The sequence below is a fragment of the Scleropages formosus genome, chromosome 4, assembly GCF_900964775.1.
Source record: "Scleropages formosus chromosome 4, fSclFor1.1, whole genome shotgun sequence".
NCBI lineage: Eukaryota > Metazoa > Chordata > Actinopteri > Osteoglossiformes > Osteoglossidae > Scleropages > Scleropages formosus.
This window is the reverse complement of record NC_041809.1, coordinates 24088814-24110048: the sequence shown is the minus strand read 5'-3', so window position 1 is coordinate 24110048 and position 21235 is coordinate 24088814. Positions and strand designations below refer to the sequence as shown.

Genomic DNA, 21235 nt, shown 5'->3' with positions numbered 1-21235 from the left:
CCAAGAGGCGTCTGACAGGAAGCAACGGCGGAAACCGGAACAGCGCCCCTGCTGATGGGAGTCCCCGCTGCAGCCGGATTCGACTGAGACTAATGCAGGATGAGTGCGTCACAAACGCAAATTCGTTTCTGACCAAGGCGACTTAAAAAAAAGATAAGTAATTAAACAACGTTGTTTGATTTTTTTTAAATGAAAGACGCTGGCTCATAATAAGAATATAAATAATTATAACTAATCCAACGACAACCGTTATCTACAAATAGTGTCTTTATTACATGTTTTCTATATGATATTATTTAAAAGACAGCGCGTGTTTAACATAAACTGTATCAGATTTTATTGAACTCTGAAACATTGAATCTGTGGCTCCGGCCGGGGTTCACGTGGTCACAACATCGCAGCATCATGGCGGCCGGATTCAAGTAAGTTGAGCCGAGGGAGAGCAGGAGAGCGCGAGATGTGCGCTGCGCGCGGAGCCGAAAGAGCCACACGGCAATGGTTTCCTCACGCAGTAAAATGGGTCTAGTGGAGACCACGTTTCGATTCGGTTAATTTCCATAGGGTTCGCTATAAGTTTGCAGTACTAGCTGACTGTCAGTGTGTTGTTGTTGACGCGAAGAAAAGTGTGTTTCGTCACGTTCCGTTGATTTTTCTTTTTTTCCTCCCAAAATGGTCTTTACAGAACGGCAGAACCATTGGAATATCACAGAAGTTTCCTGGTATGTGGCATTATTTGATTAAATTAATCGCACGTTTCCACGAAAGGAGTTCCTGGCTGAAGTTGGAACCGCTATGCGGGTGTAAACACGAACAAGAGAGAGCAGGAGACGCACAGAAACGCGTACTTTACTCAGAAATAAATGAATTAATTAAAGCACGTAGCGTTTGGAGCCGCCCCTTTGGACTTCGAGGTTGCAGGTTCGAATCCCACCTCCTGCTATAGCGCCTTTAACGAGTGGTGGACAAAGTAAGATTAAGAAACGTCTAACATGAATAATTATTTGCATCAAGACTAATAAGTAGGGTCATCATGATCCTTTGCCTTGAGAGCTTCAGTCTTTCTTGGAATACTCCCGTCCTACAAATCCTGAACTGTGTGTAATGGGATGTTGTGCCGTGATTCTTCTAGAAGAAAAGCCTCCAGCTTTGATCTGGAGAGTAGGGAGGCCATGGAGGACATTGGATCTGTTTAGCACTGTCTATGGGGGCATGATCTGAGGGGATGATCATGAGAGCATGATGTTTGCACCATGGGAAGCACCTGGTCCTGGAAAAAACCTCATTTTCCTTGGTCACACGACTCCCATGAGATTGCTATCCATACCGTTACAGATCCCCCATAGTTGGCAAGACACTGTAGGCTGAAGGCATCCTTCAGTTTTCTCCAAGCATAAACCCGTGCAGATGTAAGAAATGGGGTGAGAGTGGGCTCATCAGACCGCATTACTTTTTTAAAAATTTTTTTGTTCAACATTGATCAGAACTCCAGGTTTTGTGCCCCTCATGCCAGGATATGCCTCTGTGCATTGGCCTTGGATACAAGAGGTTTTCAAATGGCAGCTCTGCCATAAATTCCAGCTTTGCAAAATTCATGGAGCATACTTTTTTTTTTTTTTTTGTTGAGACTGGATCACAGGTGTGCTGATTCAGTTCTGTAGTAATTCCTGAGCGTGTTCTTTTGTGGCACTGAGCCCCTATCCTCTGAAGGCTTGGTCTGTCCCAGTCAGCGAGCTCAGATACTGTTACTCTTTGCCAGTGTTGTTTGTTCATGTTTGGCATATGCTGATGTATTTTTGAAACTGTTCCACTTGCCATATGAAATAATTTTGCAATTTTTGTTGCTCCTGCAATTTATCATCAGTTATTTGAGCAGTTTGGAACTCTTAGTTCATGTTGCTTTGAAAAGTCACATATCAAACTGTCAGATTTTTTTTTTTTTTTTAAACAGATGGCTCATTGGCAATCAACCTAATATGAGCAGCTGTATGTGTAACTGATTTATTTACTTCAAAGTTAAACTCCTTTTTGTACAGCATTACTGTTATTTTGTCCATTCTTGTACTTGTCCTGCTCTGGTAAAAACTGCCAAGCTATATAAATAGGTAAATAATCCTAGGTAGCTAACATTGTAAGTTGCTTGATTTAAGTGTGAAGTACTTGAATTAATATAAATGTTGGCCCTTCCATCAGAAGGAGAACTGCCGGCCAGATGGCAGAGAACTGGGCGAGTTCCGAGCCACAACTCTCAACATCGGTGGGTGAAGACTAGCAGTGGCACTTGCTTTCTTACAAAACATGAATTTCTTGCATGATATTGTGATACAGATAAGTGTCATTTTTATTACGAGATTAATTTCACATCCTGCTGTGTTTGCCCTCTTAGGCTCCATTTCCACAGCTGATGGCTCGGCGTTGGTCAAGATTGGAAACACGACTGTCATCTGCGGCATTAAAGCGGTAGAGTAATCTGAAGATGCCAAATAGTGTGTGAAAATGGAAATACTATGTGCACTCTTGTCAGCCTTTAAACTTTAATAAAGGGACACTATCAATGTTCTTTACCTTTCATTGGTTATTTTCGCAGGAGTTGGCGACTCCACCGACAGATGCACCAAACAAAGGTTATATAGGTAAGCAAGTTAATTTTCACAATAAAGAATCAAACTCTAGAACGTATGTGAGGGAAGCAAAGGTGTGGCAATTTGTTTTGTATATGGGGCATTGAAACATAAATAGTACTCAGTGTATCCATACAGATTTTAGGGTACACATAAGGGATGCTTGGACTCCTGCTCCTTACCTTTATGGGAGGTTGATCTGATGATCCTTCTGTTTCAGTGCCCAATGTGGACCTGCCACCGCTCTGCTCGTCCAGGTTCCGCCCAGGTCCTCCAGGTGAACAGGCACAAGCTGCCAGCCAGTTCATTGCAGACCTCATTGACAGGTAGCTGCCATCACTGAGGATGTCTTAAAGACTTTGTGCTGTTCTTGTATCAGCGGGAACCACTGTGTGCATAAATAAAACTAAAGTATCCAGATGTCCAGGTGTTTGCTGAGCTTGGCATTCAGTGCTGTGAACACTGATGATGTCACCTCAAGTGGTGATTAAACGTTTGCAGTCTGAATACCAAGCTCGGTGGACACCTGGATCAACAACCCGAGCTAGAAACACCATCAATCTTCTATACCATTTCTAAAACTAAAGTATGTTTTCCATTATAAACAAATTCACAGAGTGGCCTGATTACACCTGTGAAATATTGTAAGATTTTAGCCTTTTGCCCTTATTTATGTTTGTAGATGTACTGTTAGTCTCTGTTGCCATGGCCCAGTGTTCTTCATGAAATCAAATGTTTATGTTTTTTTTTTTTTTTTTTTTTTGAATAGCGCCAACATAATACAAAGAGAAGACCTGTGCATTGAATCGGGCAAGGTATGACTTTTTCTCTTGAAGAAATACATTTCTGGTGTTTTTCATGTAGTTCTACTGATGATGTGAGGACACAAGGGGTTGAAATTTTCTCCTATTCCTTCAAATTTCAGCTCAGCTGGGTGTTATACTGTGACATCATGTGCCTGGACTATGACGGGAACTTGCTAGATGCTTGTGTCATAGCCTTGCTGGCAGCTCTGGAGAATGGCAAGTGTTACCAGACTTTCAGAAACCATGATAAAGCCATGTGTCTAATGTAATAAAGCATCATCTTGTATAATGATATATTTGGCAGATAAGTACCTGCTAATTAAGTAAAATGTTTTCATACATCCTCTTACAGCACAGCTTCCAGAGGTCACAATTAACAAGGAGACAGAACTGGCAGAAGTGAACCCACAAAAGCTGCATCCCCTGAATGTTACTAAACACCCAGTTGGCTCATCATTTGCTGTTTTTGACAAGTAAGTCTTAGAGGTGTATTATTCAATTTTTTTTTTTTTTTTTTTTTTGTAACCCCTCTCTACTGAACCATTTGTAAAGTATTTTTTACGATAAAATTAATTTATTATTCATTTGAAATGGCACTGCTGTTCAGGACAGTTCTGTGCTGTTTTATGTGGTTATTTTGACTCATTTTGTAGGTGACAGAGTAACAAGATGTAAGTTGCTTGCCAGCTGGTGTGGATTTGTGGTGATTGATGGGTGGGCTGCTCACCTTGTTTGGTGTTGTACATCACTAACCACAATTGACGGGTCATTCAAATTTTACAGCACAAGTTAAATATGTTCAAGTTGGAATGCTTATGAAAAGAACCTGTTACAAAAGGGAAGCCCATACCGATTCTGAAAAATTCCTTCTACACAGTAGGATTTAAATTAATTTAAAATGTTGAATCTCATATTAGCTAATCTTTTGAAGGCTGAATAAAAAAGACAGTGGGATATTACCAGCAGGTACTGAAGTGCTTCCAGCCATCACCTTTCACTGTAAGGACCAAGGTTCAAAAACTATTCCCACTCTGTGTACCCTGTATTGCTCCAGTAAAAGTTATCAGCTGTGTAAATGGGTAAATAATTTCATTTGTATAACTTACATTTGTATATTAGCACTGGAGGTCACTTTGGTTAAAAAAAAACAGCAGCTAAATGAATAACATTCCCTGTCCCTGAACAAGATATTCCATTTAAGTCAGGTGACCGGTATCATTTCTTCTCTGAAGCACCATTGTCATAGTTGATCCAACTGCTGAGGAGGAGAGCCTGTCGACAGCCACGATAACTGTAGTAACTGATGAAGATGAGAGATTGTGTGCGCTACACAAACCAGGTGAGTGCTAAGTCACACTGCAGAAGAAAGGCTATTCCTCTTGTATCATTGACAGAAAACCATATGGAACTACCAACAGTTGTGTGGATTATCAGTAGCTGCAGCACTGCTATGACCAGACTTTCTCCCTCAGGGGGAAGTGGTCTGTCTGCTGAGAAGTTGCAGGACTGCATCAGTCGAGCTGTGACTCGGCATCGTGAAGTCAGGAAGCTGATCGAAGAAGTCCTGAAGAGCATCAAGCCACAGCAGTGAACATAGCCAACACCCCATTTTTTCTCTAAAAGTTGTATTTTCCACTGTCAATATATATTCTTTTATATCACAATAAAACTACTGACAAAGAACATTTTACAAAATTCTGCATCTGGGTCAGGAAATGTCCTTTGCACTCTTCATATGTATATACATATTCTCTCCAGGTACAACATTTTAAAAGAGACTGACTAAAATGCACACACATTTCATGCTCTCAGTGGGAGATGTTTAAAGGCAGGGCAACATGAAGCTTTATTCCCCGCTGCTGGTGCTGGGGACCCTCGCTCTAGCCTGGTTATGTCCTGAGTTTTTCTGTTGTCGCAGTTGGTAACCAACATCTACATCAGTAGTTTGTTACTTTGAGACTGAGTAGGTCCTTGCTGTTGTAAATAATATAAAATGACAATATTAATATGTAATTGGTACTATTTTTGAATACTAGCCCCTCAATTTAAAGTTACACAAATACTGCTGCAGCTGTAACTTCCCATTGGCATGTTTTTCCAGATGGAATTTGCCTTAGGACTCTGGGGATATACTCACTGCTCTAGAACAACTCTATGACATTGCAACAGCTCATTTGGAACAAAAACCAATGTATAGAAGAGTGGTCTTGAACCTGCTTTGGGAAACCTTATTAACCTGAAGCAAACAAGGCAACCCTAATCTATGTCAGAAAAAGCTTGGGTTTTAATAAAAAAAAGAACCTGCTCTATGGATAGTCTGTATTAGGCAAGCAGCAGTGAGCTTACCAGGTTTTTAGCTAGCATTTAAAAAAAAATGCAAAAACAAATAGCTTGCAGATCTTGATGTGTACCAATAAAACATAGACATAAATGCTCAGTACTGTCCTTCTGTTTAAAAAAAAAAAAAGTATTCCAGAGATGTGGCAACAATCTGCAGGAGGTGTAAGCCAGCTGAATGACTGGGTGGAGGTCATGATTTGGGCAGGGGCTGTGGGGTGCTGCGCTTCCTCTTACTTCTTGGCTGGCTGGCGGAATGCTGCTGTGTTGCTTGCGTTGGTGCCTCCGCTGCCAAAGCCGTTTGCTGCTGTTGCTGCGTTCGGTGCTGCAAGAATTGCAACTGGACAAAAAAGACAGAGAAGAAGAAACAAAAAGGAAGAAAATGGAGGTTAACCCTACAACAAAATAAACCTTGCTGGTCCGATGCAGAATGCAAACACCTGGGGGTTAGTAAAAGCTGGAATGATGCATGGAATAGGAAGGTTGGTGGGGAGAGGATTTGCAAGAACAAATCAATAGAAAAAAACAGCAGTTAAGTGGTACTTGGTAATATACACAAACAAACAAGACACACAAGCAGCACCAGTGGCACAGCAGTCTGGAAATGGCACAGATATTTTGGCAGTTTCAGTCTATGAGACTTGGGCAATAAGTTTGAGCTGCAATTATCCAGGGATTTCTTTATTTTCTGGATGGACATCCTTCCCGAATCCAACCGGCAGCAGACCATCCAGCTAATATTGCCATGGGTGCACATGCCGTTGCTTTTGAAAATCTGATGCTGTGGAAACCAGCTCATGCTACATTGTCATAATGAGCAGAGTTAAGTCAGCAACTTCAAATCAATGCTAGCATTGCGCTTTACCAGTGGAGAGATCCTGGTGTGTTACTGCAGGAGAGGGGTGGGGTGAGTTTGTTATTCCAAATTAAGAGGACGAAGAAATAACTTACAAAAATAAAACCTCTGGCGAAAATACTGTTGTGTAAAGAGTACCAAATTATATTGATGTTAATGAACCAATTTTTTTTCTTGCCACCAACAAGCATGATGGAAGGGGATGAAATTACATCAATTATTGAGAATTTGCACATTTCTCCAGTGCTAAGTGAATCAAGGCAAAAGTTAAAACTGACCACAAAGGAAAAGAATTTTTTTCCAAATTTGCAATTCTTAAAACAATTCCTGAATTCACATGCACTTAATGGGGCATTTTTCTGACAGTAGAAGCAGTTAGTACTTCAATATGGAAGTGCCACAAGCACTACTTGAATGCAGGTTAATGTAAAGAGGAATGGCCTGGCTATGGTCAGCAATCAAACGCAGTGCGGCCATTTACAATACCCCTGTTGACAGCTTTGGTCTCCATTCACACGCAGGTGTTAAAAGTAAAGGAATAATGAATAAACATCGAAACAATGACAAACTAAATGCTTAAAGAAAAACACCCAAAATGAAATGTTAAAAACTACAGCTAGATTTGTTTTTTTTGTGCTGAGTGGTTAATTTAAATTCAGCTGTTTTTATTTTGGAGCGTAAGACTTTTGCTGGATTACTTGTAGCTGCGGCTGGCACTGCTGCTGTAAGGCAGAGGAGAGCTGGAGTCTTGGGGACGGCAGACTCGGCCCGGGCCTGCCCAGGCCACAGCCCAGCTGGGACAGCACTACGAGGGGCAGGGGGGACATGGGATGGAAGGGTCAGGGCAAGTGGGTGGGGGGGCAAAAAGGGAAGGGGGGAATGGATTCAGAGGTCACAGTGAAAGGGTAAGAAAAGAAAGGGGAAAAACAGAAACAAAAGGATAGAGTGTAGCACAAAGGAGGGGGGGAGTGGAGGTCAGAGTATACCTCTTAGTTATTAGGAACAAACTACAAAAGAACAGTTGTCTGTGTGCTACAAATGAACTGAATTAGTAGGACAAACTAGGGGATCACCAAGGAACAAAGAGCTAATTCATTAGTATGTTTTACGTGTTAGTATCCATGTTTTAGCTTCTCTTTGAAACCAACTTTGAAGGTGTACAGGTTTGTGTGAGGAGAAAGGATGACCAAGTGGTTTAGTCTACCTCAGTCTTGAAAGGCATTCAGTTCCATACAGAGAGAGCCCATTGGCTGAGAATGACACATGCTTGATCACGTGCTGTGAATTTCTTTCATGTCATATGCTGACATTTTCATAGGTTGTGCTACCGAGCTTGAGTATGACAGGTGGAAAAAATGGGGAATTTCTCAGGAGGGGATGCTGACAGTAACGCAAGTTTCTGCGCAATTCTGTGAATACTTCAGCATGTGTGTGCATTTTTGTAAGTTTGAATGCACATCTGCAAGAATGGAAAAATTCAACTTGTGCATATACGTACCTGCTGCTGGAGGGGGCATGAAGCTGCCCAGGTTTATTACAGCTGTTTGCTGATTGCTCAGTGTCTGATCTGGACCTGCTACTCCCTGTTCAGCCTGTAGGTGGGGTCAGAGAGAGAAAGAGAGAGAGGGGGCAATCTTGGTCACTGAGGTGTTATTGCCAATGTCATTATCATATTTTGAGTTTTTGTACACTTTCCTGTCGTCATTTTACACTCAATGACAAACCCCTCCACCCAGCATCTGTCTTATTGTCGGTACTTCCATCCCATTTCTGCAATTGCTCACCGGGTCGCCCTGCTGTTGGGGGCTAGGGGTGGCTGACTGGCTAGTCTGTTGCTGTGGAGAAAACTGGGAGAGCTGGGAATTGAATATCAAGGGGGCTGTGGGAATCTGTGGGGGAATCATATGTACAAGTGAGATGCCGGAAGAACAACGCAATAGCACAGCAATATCATCTGCCTGACTGTGGCACTTCTTACCTGGAGAAGATTCAAGGGTCGCAAACCTGGGGAGCTGTTTAAACCAAAGGGACTCCCTAGTATGAAAGAAAACCCAAATAATTTTTACACAAAAATCCTTCGGCATCAAGCCATTGTGCCATTTTCAAACAAAACAAAATACATGGGTTCTTCATATCACAGGATTAATTTGTTCCAGGAGTTCAGTTTTGCAAGTTAACGCACTAGATTTAGCAAGAAAACAGCCACATTTACACCACTGAGGGACAAAATCCTTTTCGGTTTAGAACACCAAGTGCACATCTTTGTCCAAAAACATCTGACAAAAGCATCTGATACAAGCTGTAATACAAAATACAATACATGTTATGGAAGGGTATACATTCATAAGTGATTATAGTGGTTTTTTGGTTGTATGAGAACCTGTTAAATTAGGACTGAGTGTTCCAAATTCAAGTGCTTAGCAAAAATGCAACGCAAAATAAGAAAAACACACAGTATGCAATTGTTTAGTTTTAAACAAACATAGCTATTCTGGTAGTACTAAGGGGATTTAGTGGACCACTCCATACCTGCTTGTGCAGCAGACTGCATGGTGGGCAAGGCCCCTGACATCAGACCACCAGGGGGTAAAATCCCACTAAGGTTGATACCAGAAGTGAGGGCCCCAGGGCTGCAGCTTAACATCGGGTTGGAGCTGCTCATCAGAGTCTGGGGACTGCTATGTACATACATACACAAACAAAACAGAAATAAGGAAAAGGAAATGTGACCAATGATTTCAGATGCTAAATCTTACCCCTAGGCTCCCCTGGTGCTGGCTCTGTCTGGGGTTACTCACCAGACAGATCCTACCACGTTGATGAAGTTGAGCCCAGTTGGGTTAGCCATGACTTGTGAAGAGGAGGTACCAGTCGTGATGGAGGTAGCCATGGAGGACAGGGGGATGGTCATAACAGGAAGTGCTTGGCTCAGTGCCATCTGTTGCTGGGCAAAGGGGGCCAACAATGTTGGCTGCGGGGCCACGGCTGCATCCTGGGGAGTGGGTGTAACCGAGGGTGTGGCTGCCTGAATGTCTGGAGGATGTGGGGTGGAACATGGTGTGTTGGTGGGTGTTGGTGTTGATGGCTTGGGGGTCCCTGACCCTGTAGTAAAGGAGATAAAGCATGATGCTGCTTCCATTATACTGAGGAGGTTATCCAGTCAACTGCTGGGACCTTAGGAGTTAGGGTACTAGAGCCAGGGAAGCATACTCACTCTGGGATGAGGCCATAGGTGAAAGTGCTGCAGGGGACAGCAAGCCCACCTGCCCCAGCTCCAACGAGTGCTTCCGTGTCAGTGACTGGGTTTTAGGGGGTGGGGGAGTCGGGCACTTAAGGTGGCTGCTTGATGGCTGTGAGCTGTATGGGTTTCCTGTTGTAAAATAAGGGTCAATTAATTAAATGCATCATGGACAAGGATAGCTGTCTCTCAAAAGAAAACTCTCAGGCCATTTAGTGAAATGGCTTTCCCTTAACCCTGATACGCTAATTGTCAGTAACTGAACAATAAGTAAGTCTGCCATGTGTATAAGTTCTGTACAGGTGCTAAGTAAAATGCATTGCTAAAACTAAAAAATGTTTACCTGAGGAGCTACTGCCTGACCCAGTTGGTAGTTTAATGGGTGGTGGCCTGTGTTTCACACCCTTCCCCAACATCGATGACTGAACCAACGATGAGTAGCCCTCAGCCTATATCCAAAACATAATGCACAGTGGTCAATGGCTGAGAAGCAGAACTGGACTTTCCACAGAAACACCGCCAGTAAGGTGGCGCACTCACTTCTTGCTCCAGCCCTGGAGATGGCTGGCTCTGGCTCCCTCCCGTGTTCTCTGAGTTGTGAGACATCTTCACCGGACACTTCACATCTCTTTCATATACCTCCTTGTATTGGTTCAGAAACCTGTTGTCCAGCAGAGGATAATTGCACAGCTTTGTGAGACACTAACAAACCAAAGACATATTCCAAACTGTGATGGAGTTACACATACTGTTTTGGAATCTGATGGACTAAGGTTCAAATCCTAGTCCAAATGCTGTAATACCCTTAATCATGGTACTTTATGCTGAAATACTCCAGAAAAAACTACAGAGCTGTATCGACAGGGTAATAATTTTGAGCAGGAAACTCATGTGTGAAAGTTTGAAAACTTTTCCAGCTGTTATCCATGGAGGTGGGTCTATTATGTTTTAGGGTTTTATGGCAACCAGTAGCACAGGGAACACTGTATGTGTACAGGAAAAAATGGATTCGGCTAAGAATCAACGAATCCTGGAAACTAATGTCCCACAGTCAGTGAAGAAACTGAAGCTGAAAAGAAGTTTGATATTACAACAAGACAATGATCCAAAATATACCTCAAAATCAACAACAAACTACTTCAAGAAACAAAAAGATTAAGGTTTTAGAATTACCTTCACAGTCCCCAGACTGGAATAACATTAAAAATCTGTGGTTAGATCGCAACCATGCTGCGCATGCAAAATGTCCTAAGAATATTTCTTTACTAGATATATTCTGCAGAGAAGCATAGGACAAAATTCCTAAAGCAAGACCACAAAGACTGTTCGTTGGCTACAAGAAATATTTGGAGGCTCTGATTACTGCCAAAGGGGGTTTCACTAAGCTCTGACTGACAGAGTACCCAAAGTTTTAGGACAATGCCCTATTTTATGTTTAATTTTTTCAAATGTGTTAAATTCAGCAAATAAATTGTGCACAAAATTTGAATAAATGTCATGTATAAGTTAGTTCCCTGCAGAGGATTTGTTAACTCTTATTCACTAAGAAAACCAATGAAACATAATTTGAATGGAGCGCCCAGACTTTTGTGCACGAATGTGCTGTTGATAGCAATTTAAGTCACCTAGGACAAAGGCATCAACTAAATAATATAATGGTAATGATCACTGCATTCAGCCTCCTTATACTGTGCAGTGCTGAAAATTTGCTTTACCATGCCAGATCTTGATCTAATACTGAATACTGGCAATATGAAAAACTTCTAAATTTTTTCCCAACAATGGAGATGATAATATCTGGCTATCATTAAAGTTGAAAAAAACAGCAACTTACCTATCAGCATCAATTTTTGAACCTATTAGGAAACTAAAGGAGAAAAAAAAAATGTAGTTAGATAATTCTGCAAATCAAATTATGTAACAACAAAAACATATAAGGCATTCTGAGCTCACGGTGGATGGATGAGATGCAAGTCATTTCCATCATCACTGGATTTGGAGTCTTTGGCGGTGTATATCTTTCCATATACCAGGGGGTCGCCCACCGACTGAAATATTGTAACTTTTGTCTTCTGAATCTGTCCGCCTACTTCACATTCAAAAATGTAGTCATCCTTCACTTCCTGTCAAGGAAGGTAGACAAATGACTCTAACCAACTGGCAGTGAACTGTAACCATTTGGGGTTTCTTCTGTGTCCTATACTTCAAATTTTGCAGATACTGAGTAATTGCCAAATCAAAATTGTTAACTCATCGTGTTAATAATGGAAAGCACTGAAACCTGTGAGACAAACACTATATGTTAATCCAAACCAAGTATTTGATATGAGGGCTCTCTATTCATCAACTGTGCATTCCAAACAATACCAAAACCCCCAAATGAGTGAGACCGTAAATCTTATTCATATACACCCCCAAAGATGCCGAGCGTGGACTAGTACTTTACCTTTGCAGGCCAGACAGAATGCTGTGTCTCCTCCAATTTGATGGATTTCTCTACCACGGCATACTTTTCCACCTGAAATCAAAACCAAAATCAATGCCTTGTTAATACGCTGTAGGGGAATTGATTTTTCATTACATATTTGGATGTCTGCTGACAGTGTATCTGTTTGCTCTTTGGCAGAAGTAAGCTACAGCATAACAGTCATCAGGTCTGTCACAAGGGCAGCTGTTTCCAGTGAGACTGTGGTCCATCATGTCTGCCTCTCAGAACTTCCTGTAATATGGATGCCCTCAGCACTGCACATAACAAAATGTAACAAAAGCAAATTCACAAACCTGACTTCACTGAAACATAGGAATTGCAGGAATCACAGCTGGACAGGATAGGGATCGGGGAGAAGAGCAAAAAGAAGGAAAAAATGTGTCAGACTTACGTCAATTTCAGAAGGGGCAGTTAGCTGGCAGCTGCTCTGTCTCCACATATCAACACACTGCCAAAAAAGGAGATACAAACTTAGAATCACAATATTTAAGTCCTCATCTATGGCAAGGTGATGGAAGCATGGAATTTGCTTAGAATTAGATAGGGCCCTCAGTAATCAACCAGTGTGAAAGCAGGGATTACGTTTCCAGCCTTGGAGATCTTGAGGTCTATCGAGGGTGCCGGCTTCCTCTCCTTCCTCTTCTGCAGGTAATCGTAGAGTCGCAGCTGTGGGGGTGTAGGGTAATGGGCCATTTCCTGCTGCCGATTGAGTGCTGCTCTTGAATGTCTCTTAAAGCACCTGGGGATGGGTTATAGAATTAATCTTGGGTAGTTCATGCAATTTACTTCTGCAGGTAATCATAAAGTACTGCTTGTATTGTTACTTAAGAAGTGTGCTTTTCAACTACCTGTACCAGGGTTGCAGATGTTAAAGGACAGGTACATTTAAAAACCCAAATTCAAAGACCCATTGTTAGTTTCGAGGTAAGGAATGTTCCCTGGCATAGTATCTTTGTAAGGAGTTTTACAATCACAAAACCTGAGCCCCTACAGATGCTTATGGCTTCACATTTCCTCCTGATGAACCCACATTTCGGAATCTCAAAGCTAGAATATCAATGGTGCACAGAGTTGCTACAGCAGTGAAAGGAAAGCAACGTTTACTTTTCTTTTTGGGTGGGAATTAACATGCAAACTCCCCAAATAAATGAACCCTACACAGAGAGCAGAAGTCAGACAGTCACAATCAGTCAACACTATTATTATTGTGAAGCTAGAAATGCATCCCCTCAGAAACCAATCCAAGCAGTACTGCAGCCAGAGAGGCTCCAAAAGTACTCCTTCGTATTTGGATACTCATTAAAAAGTAATGTGAACTTGCAGAACTGAAATAACATTAGCTGACACACCCAGAAGGCTTCTCTTTCCAATTCATTTCTCAAAATCTTAAAAATGGACACAACACGGATCTGCTCAAAATGGTAGCAACATCTCACCGTTTCATTGAGCGGGTGTTCATCTTCTGCTTGTTATAGAGCAAACGATTGGCAGTGCAAGTCACAGAAATGGAAGGATCTAGACACAGAGGCTCTGCTGTGGCCAGAATGAGCTGGCTCTCCAACTGTAGCTTGTCGTCCTGAGGAAACATGCATCGTGAAAGGTGTATGAGCACTCAGGATAGGAAATGAAGGGCAGTATAGCTGGCAGCAACAGATTAATGATATTACAAACTTTATTTCTCATCAACAGAAACTGTGGCAATCCCATTTGTCTAATTCAAAGACAATTTACAACTCAGATCCATCACTGCATGTAACGCACTGAGTATTTCAGACACACTACATCCAGAGCCTTCACTAACTTGCCTTGAAACTTTAGACAAAATATAACTGGACAGGAAAGGGGACAGCTGGTAGCATAGTGGTTAGAGCTACTGCCTTTGAACCCTAAGGTCACAGGTTTGATCCCCACCTCTGGCTGTAGTACCTTTGAGCAAGGTACTTACCCTAAAATTGCTCCAGTAAAATTACCCAACTGTATAAATGGGTAAATGAATGTAAGCATGTAATAATTGTGACCCTAACATTGTATGCTTTTTAGAGAAAAGCATCAGCTACATGAATAAATGTAAAAGCACCTGAATGATTGTCCTTAGAAGTCCCTATTAATAGGGAACGTATATTACATATATAATACATCCCACCCACAAGTCATCGACAGACAAAGACTTTATGGTCTGACATATCATGGCTATATGATTGCAAATTTTTCTCAAGAGTGAAAATGGAAGAGAATAAAGCGTTCCATAAAGACAATAACAACAGTCTTTAAACATACTGATGGCCATCAATGGATTTCATAAAAAAATTTTTTCACCTGTGTCCATTTGTGATGATCATTTGTCAGAGCATGGACATCACAGATCAATGTCTGAGAAGGACAATAATGAACATGTCATCTGGTGGGACATTTACCATCAGTAAAAAAAACACCAGGTCAATTCAAATCACAGAAGGAGGTACAGTGGTTAAGGGACAGAATTAGTTACCAAACAGGGCCAGTTTACTTCACATGACGACAACCAGAAAAACAGGGTACATAACATGAATTCTTTCAGTTAAGTGGTAAGTAAATCGCTCTGTCAGTCTGCATATAGTCATTGATTAGTACAACAAAAACAACACTCACTTGCATCGTGGGTCGTAGAAGGACATGGCGGCTCTGGTAAATGGGCATTTTGGTGTTCCCAGATTGCCGGTAGTCCCTGACCTCAGCCACAACGCAGCCACAATGGAATATGTTCACCTAAATGTGGAAGGCGGCAGGGTTTTTAACACAGTGGTGGTGTTTACCTAACTTCTTTTGCTCATCTTAAGCAACTAAAAGCACTGGAAACATCAAAATATCGCATACAACATAAATGGATAATAATATAGTCACCACAGAAGAAAAACCTTTGGATAAATCAGCAGGTGTAGTTTTTAGAGTTGTATGCTGTAAGATAAGTACAAAAAGCGTTTTTCAATCTTGGAACTTAATACTTGCTTTACATCGTTCCGTTCTGAACTATGCCATCCCATAACATCACTGAATAACTATAAAATGAATGAAGGTGACAATAAAGCACAGGGTAATCAAAGCAGAATGATGGAGCAAGTTGGTCAGTGCTCACCTGGGCCTTCTCCAAGAGATCCACAAGAACAGGAGGTAGCTGTTCTGCATCCAGGTACTCCAGCAGCTCTCCCTCTTCGTATGGCAGGCGGATTGTCTCAGAATCTGCAATGCAAGAATGACAGACAGATTATATTCTCCCTCCTGTTCTGTAGCACTCTATGTCAGTGCTGTTATTAAACTGGAATATACTGTATCATTTTCAAACCAAAACATGCTCAATGTATATTGCAATATTTTTCAAAGTCCCACCAAGAGAGATACACTTTATCTTGTAATGCACACAGACAGAAACACTTTATTAGGCCTGAAATATTAAAATCACCCATTACATACGTGTGAGTAATGTAAGATCAGAAGATCACAAGGTCTAATATTTTGTTTATAAGGCTTGAAATATTTTTTGACAGACCTACCAGACCCATTTTTTCCTCTCAGCATCAATGAGTAGCCCTCATTCCCTGGGTACAGGTTAACCACCAGACACGATACAGACTCCTGGGAGACGAGCTTCTCCAGTAGATTGACATTCCTCCTCAGCTGCTGCATCAGTAGACAATATAATAAGTTGCCCAATAAACTAGTCATGTTATTACTATTATGCTGCAAACACATATTTGACTAAAGTGACCAAAATTCTGTCAATTTTTTTACAGCTGAATATATTAATGGAGTGATGTTACCTTGCATAAAAAACTACTAGAGTTGAGTCTGTCATGGATAATAAAGAGAAACTTGAGGTTACAAGTCCTATCTGTTGAATAAAGCCTGAAAATGAGAACCGCAAGACAACAGTGGGGATTCTGTGAAAATGTTCCTGGTTTGATAGTAGATATGGCAACCAGTACCTTTAATTCTGGCTCTTTTTCACATTCCTCAGTGTACAGCTCATAGAGCTTCTGGTATAAGGACTTCCTTCCACTGGACGAACACCTCCTCTTCACTGGTTTTTGACGAGCACTTTCCACAATGTACTACAATAAAAACAATTAAGGATTTGACTGCTACTTTAAAACATGCTTGAGACGGCTATATTTAACTTAGATGAATATGGGAAAGCCCAGAAATTTCTTACCTCCGCCCGATCCAAAGCATATTCCAAAATGTGTTGCTTAAAAAAGAGAGAAACAAAGAACATAAGTGAACCTGACAATTTAAAGAGACACTCAAAATACATTTTGGGTATGCCAAACTGTAAAAATTATTAACTCTAATTTAGCATATTTCTTTATCAGAGAGAACTTAAAGTGTTAGATAATCAACTTTGTAATGTTTTACCTTTGTATAAAGTAAGCTATTATTACTGGATCAGTTCAGTTAAGTACCTTGATTACTGGTACTACATTATGAGTCGGATCCGAACTGGTAACCTTCAGACTGTAAGACAACAGTCCTAAACAGCCTTAAGCCTACTGTCCAAAAGAAGAATTTCCCAAGAAGCAAAGGATGATGCCTGATCACTTGAGTACCTCAGAACTGAAAAACAGCATTAAACTGACTACAGCCATACCTTTCTGACTGGTTCTTCACTGTCTCATAGAATAACCCCTCCTCTCAACAGGTGTTGCTTTTCTCTCAAAGTCTGTGAGTCTCCTTTTTCTAAATACATTTGCTCCTTGGAAACCCTCACCACTTCTCCAGACTTTTCATATCAAGTTTATGCAGAAGATTCCCAAATTTACATCTAATTTTCTTCATTCAGTTTTCATGTCTCAAATCAGATATCGGATATCCTGCCAGACATCTCCTCTTAGAAGACTGTCATTTGAAACATTCTCTCCTAATATTACACCCTCAACCTATCCTCTTCAAATTCTTCCACTGATGTCGCCCTTAAGATTTCTATTGTTAACATCACCCCTTCACCTTCATCTTCTGAAGCCTTTCTCAATTATAACACAATTCTTCATTGACCCAGAAGAGTTTTTTCCCTCTATATCTGCAAAACCTACCCCCTTATCAACTAATATATCAATACCCAGTACCTTGTTGAGGCCCTTGTTCTCTCCAGTACTGATTACTGCAATCCCCTTTTGACAGGTCTACAAATAATGAAAAACACTATTTCTTTACTGTGTGATGTTCTGAAACATACACACACCACTCCTGTGCTCTGGCCTCTCCGCTGGCTCTTATCACAAAAGGATCCAGTGTCAAACCTTCATCCTAACATACAGAGCTGTATATGGCTGAACTCCTCACTATCTCCACTCTCTTATTTCTCCCTACTGTCCTTAGAGTAACCTTTGTTTTGCCTTCTGTCTGTATCTCCTCTTTCCAAATGCAAAACTGTGGAAAGAGCTGTCATGCAGCATCAGGTGTGCTACTACTCTACTTCCAGGAATGAGTTGCCTGAGATCACTGGCTTATGGATCCTGCCTGCATCAATGCTAATTACCATCAATTTACAGGTCTACTAGCCCTGGAATGTTGTGAAACAATAGAATGGCCAGGAAGGCTGAGCAGTCAGTGTTAATGGGAGCCTCAAAGATTTTTTTTTTTTTTCTACAAATGCCTTATCATGGAAGGTTTTTGGTTTCCTTTCATCAGTTGCCATAGATGTTATTTCAGTATAATGCATTAGAAACTATGTAGTCTTTTCTATAGTATCTTGTGTTAACTGTATGTGCTGCTAGTCAGTAGAAAACAACACTATATGCAGAAATTAAACAATTGTTAAATGGTTGTTTCTGTGCTAGGCTGATTCAGTATTAATCACACATTGTGTAATCCTAATCTGCCATCAGATGATGTTATGATCAACTGATGTTAATATAAGCACTTTTTGCTTCGTATTTACCTATCATTTGAAGTCACCTTGGCCAAAGGCATTAGCTAAACAACAACAATAATAATAAATGCTGTCCAGTCATTGTGCATTGACTCAATTAGCTGACTGACAGTTTTGTCCAAGGTGAACAATTATTTACCAATTTCTACAGCACTGTGTATTCTTACTGTATGAACTTAAGGTAAGTACTTTGACTAAGGGTAATAAAGCAATAGCAGTCATTGAAACTGCAAACTTTAGGTTACAAGGAGAGAACCCCCACGTCTACTCCACCTGCTACCCCATTGGCCCAATGCATTATCATTATGGATGCAGAGTGATACGTAACATATATTATAGACACGACACAGTATCATGCTCCTCACCATTGTGATCCGCAGGTGTTCCTACCGGTCCTTCGTGACCCCCATCGGCCGACCACTCAGTCCCTGCAGAGGACAGTGAGTGGACACAGTTATTCAAGCTGGCACTTGACTTAATTTAAAAAAACACCGGAAAAATTACAGCAGGCTGAGGGCGTCAGTACAGTCATAACACACTGTATCAGATCAAGAATCTCTGCAATCTAACCAGCGCACAAATTTTGTTGCGATGAGATGTACACACACTACGGCTTACAAAATGAAGTGAAAAATGCAGTCAGTGCGACCACCTGCGCGTCGCCACCGAGTAGTTTTACACGAAATGATGCGCCGCTACCTCGACGTCACCGCTCCCCTCTTCTCTGCAACTTCAACTTGCTGACTATATAAAACATTCATCTTGCTTTGTCAGGTTTAAAAACTGTATGTCCGCGCTTGAGGATAGCTAAAATGCCGACAACTTAAACTCGTGGGTCGGCTGCATTTGAGAACAGAACAGTGAGTGCGAAAATTTTTGCCTCGAGTCGTTGAGCTGTGTGTGTCTACTGTCTTGCAGAAAAACTCAACCGCACATTATTGCAGCCATTTTAAAAGGAAAAAAAAAACAATTTGCCTTTTATGCAACTACGAGACCGTCGACCATCCTTGGCGACCGCAGTTTCGGCGGGGATGTGGAACTGCTTATTTCAGTGCCTTCTTTGAAAACAAAAAACTCAGAGCAGCCATTTTCCTCCAGTGTAACAACAAAAGTAACTTCCGGTTCGCCTTGTAGGCGGAGCCAAAGCCCTACTGAGCGGCGGGCGGCTCGAACGCTTGGAAAGCGCGCGCTGCGTTGCTCGTTTTGTGCTCCTGTACTTTCCTTAACTGTACTGTACCTCACCATGCCCTCTCTACAAAAGAGACGGCTTTCAAAGGCCACCTTTATCTACGTTCTATTTAGAAGTCATTCCATACTCCTGGGATCTATTGGTTATCACTCAGGGCTACTGGTGGTGGTGTACAAATGAGTAATACTCAGTGACACATATGTGACACTGTATGTGCATATCAGATATTTATATAATTTTTAAAATTTGACCGGAGCTGGTTGTTTTTACCAAAAACAAAGTGTGCATAAGATAGTCACCCCTCTGCCGACTCCCGCGAAGTACCCCAGTGCATACCCTGTGAAACTTCTCTGATGAATCTGCAATTGTTGGGTGTATAGAGAAAGGCGATGACAAGGAGTGCAGCCATCCAACTGAGGACTTTGTTTCACGGTGTACGGTAAACCATCTCCAGGTTAACATCAGCAAGATGAAGGAGCTGGTTGTTGAATTTTGCGCAGTCAGAGAGTCCTTGCATCTTCTTGCCACTGAGGAAACAGAAGTGAACGTTGTTCACTCCTACAAGTACCTGGAAGTCCGTATCGACATCAGAATGGACTGGTCACACAACACAGATGGACCTTATGAGAAAGGACAGAACCGGCTGTTCTTCCTTAAAGGGCTCAGGTTGTCTCATATGTGCAGCAGAATACATGTTTTATTAGACTGTAGTCACCAGTGTGATCTTTTATTCTGTAATGTTTTGGGGGGACATCAGGGGAGACCAACAGAATGAACAAGCTTCTGAGGACAGCAGGTTCTGTCATTGGTCTGGCTGAGGAGGAAGTTAGGTCATTATGAGCTCTTTTCGTTACTGGATTGTTTAGATGCAATGCACAAAGAGGTACTTTTGAGGGTCCTTCTTGCCAACAACCATCTGCCACCATAATGCTAGCCAAGGGCCTGTTAGCTCCTCAGTGAGGTGATGCAGGAGGTGCACTAAGAGCGACAAAGAGTGCAAAGTGTCATTGTGCTAGTTTAATCATTCTCACTTTTTGGTTTAGTGTATTTGTAACTTGTAAATACTGATTCTGTCATTTTTTGATATTTTATTTATTTAGTTCATTATTTATTGTCTGTTGTACAACTGCACTTTATTGTTTTGTCTTGTTGAGCTGCTGCAAATTACCTTACAGCGATGAATAAAGTATTATCCTATCCTATCCTATCCTATCCTATCCTATCCTGTCCTAGTTGAGTTACAGAAAGGTGCCAGGTGAATAAAGAAGGTTTGATATTACAACAAAAAGAAACAAATCATAGGATTGAAACCTGGATTTAAGACTTTATTATCAAAAAGGTAAAATTGGAATCTGTCAGACAATGAGATGATTTAAGGTATCTGCTATAATTTAGAACATCTGGAGCTTAAAATAGATGTCCACAGTGTTATTGACAGTAAATTTTCTGTGTTCTAACAGATACAGTTTGAGAAAACCATATGAATAGTTCCTGCTTCATTCTTTTACTGTACCCAAGAGACAACCAAGATACAGAAATGCAATAGCTATGTTCATATTGTTAGTACTGAAGAATATTAATTAACTTTGAGCGCAGAAGGCTGATTTTATGAGGGCTGTTTCTCAATAATTAAAAGAGTATGTTTTATTTGATATTATGTTTTTCCTACAGCGATTACCGAAAAAGGCTAAACATTTCCACTAATGGGTCCAACACTTTCCTGTTAGATGCAGGCCTGACAGTGGATTCCCTTTTTGGTATAACAGGATGAAACATGCACTGCAGAAAAAGAGCAAACAGG

At 41.2% G+C, this 21235-nt stretch overlaps 2 protein-coding genes across 5 annotated transcripts; one reads left to right on the top strand and one right to left on the bottom strand.

The window, feature by feature from the left end:
• Positions 1-62: 62 nt before the first annotated feature.
• Positions 63-5119, top strand: exosc8 (exosome component 8). Its single transcript, XM_018755430.2, has 11 exons — positions 63-422; positions 683-719; positions 2191-2254; positions 2384-2457; positions 2585-2630; positions 2839-2944; positions 3388-3433; positions 3544-3640; positions 3777-3897; positions 4657-4763; positions 4897-5119. Exons 1-11 carry the CDS (start codon positions 406-408, stop codon positions 5013-5015), a joined length of 834 nt encoding a protein of 277 aa, XP_018610946.1. The 5' UTR covers positions 63-405; the 3' UTR covers positions 5016-5119.
• Positions 5120-5190: 71 nt separating this feature from the next.
• supt20 (SPT20 homolog, SAGA complex component) lies at positions 5191-18677 on the bottom strand. Of its 4 annotated transcripts, none has more exons than XM_018755424.2 (23): positions 18611-18677; positions 16530-16565; positions 16303-16428; positions 15871-15997; positions 15456-15559; positions 14972-15088; positions 14660-14713; positions 13780-13919; positions 12926-13082; positions 12735-12791; positions 12302-12373; positions 11809-11978; positions 11690-11722; positions 10396-10516; positions 10199-10304; positions 9832-9987; positions 9416-9719; positions 9147-9295; positions 8596-8651; positions 8402-8506; positions 8116-8209; positions 7316-7422; positions 5191-6101 (listed from the first exon to the last, which is right to left on the bottom strand). In XM_018755424.2, exons 1-23 carry the CDS (start codon positions 18611-18613, stop codon positions 5955-5957), a joined length of 2541 nt encoding a protein of 846 aa, XP_018610940.1. In that variant the 5' UTR covers positions 18614-18677; the 3' UTR covers positions 5191-5954. The 4 variants fall into 4 exon arrangements, with proteins under 4 accessions (XP_018610940.1, XP_018610941.1, XP_018610942.1 ...); XM_018755425.2 differs by having other exon boundaries at positions 9147-9292; XM_018755426.2 differs by having other exon boundaries at positions 15871-15994.
• Positions 18678-21235: the final 2558 nt, after the last annotated feature.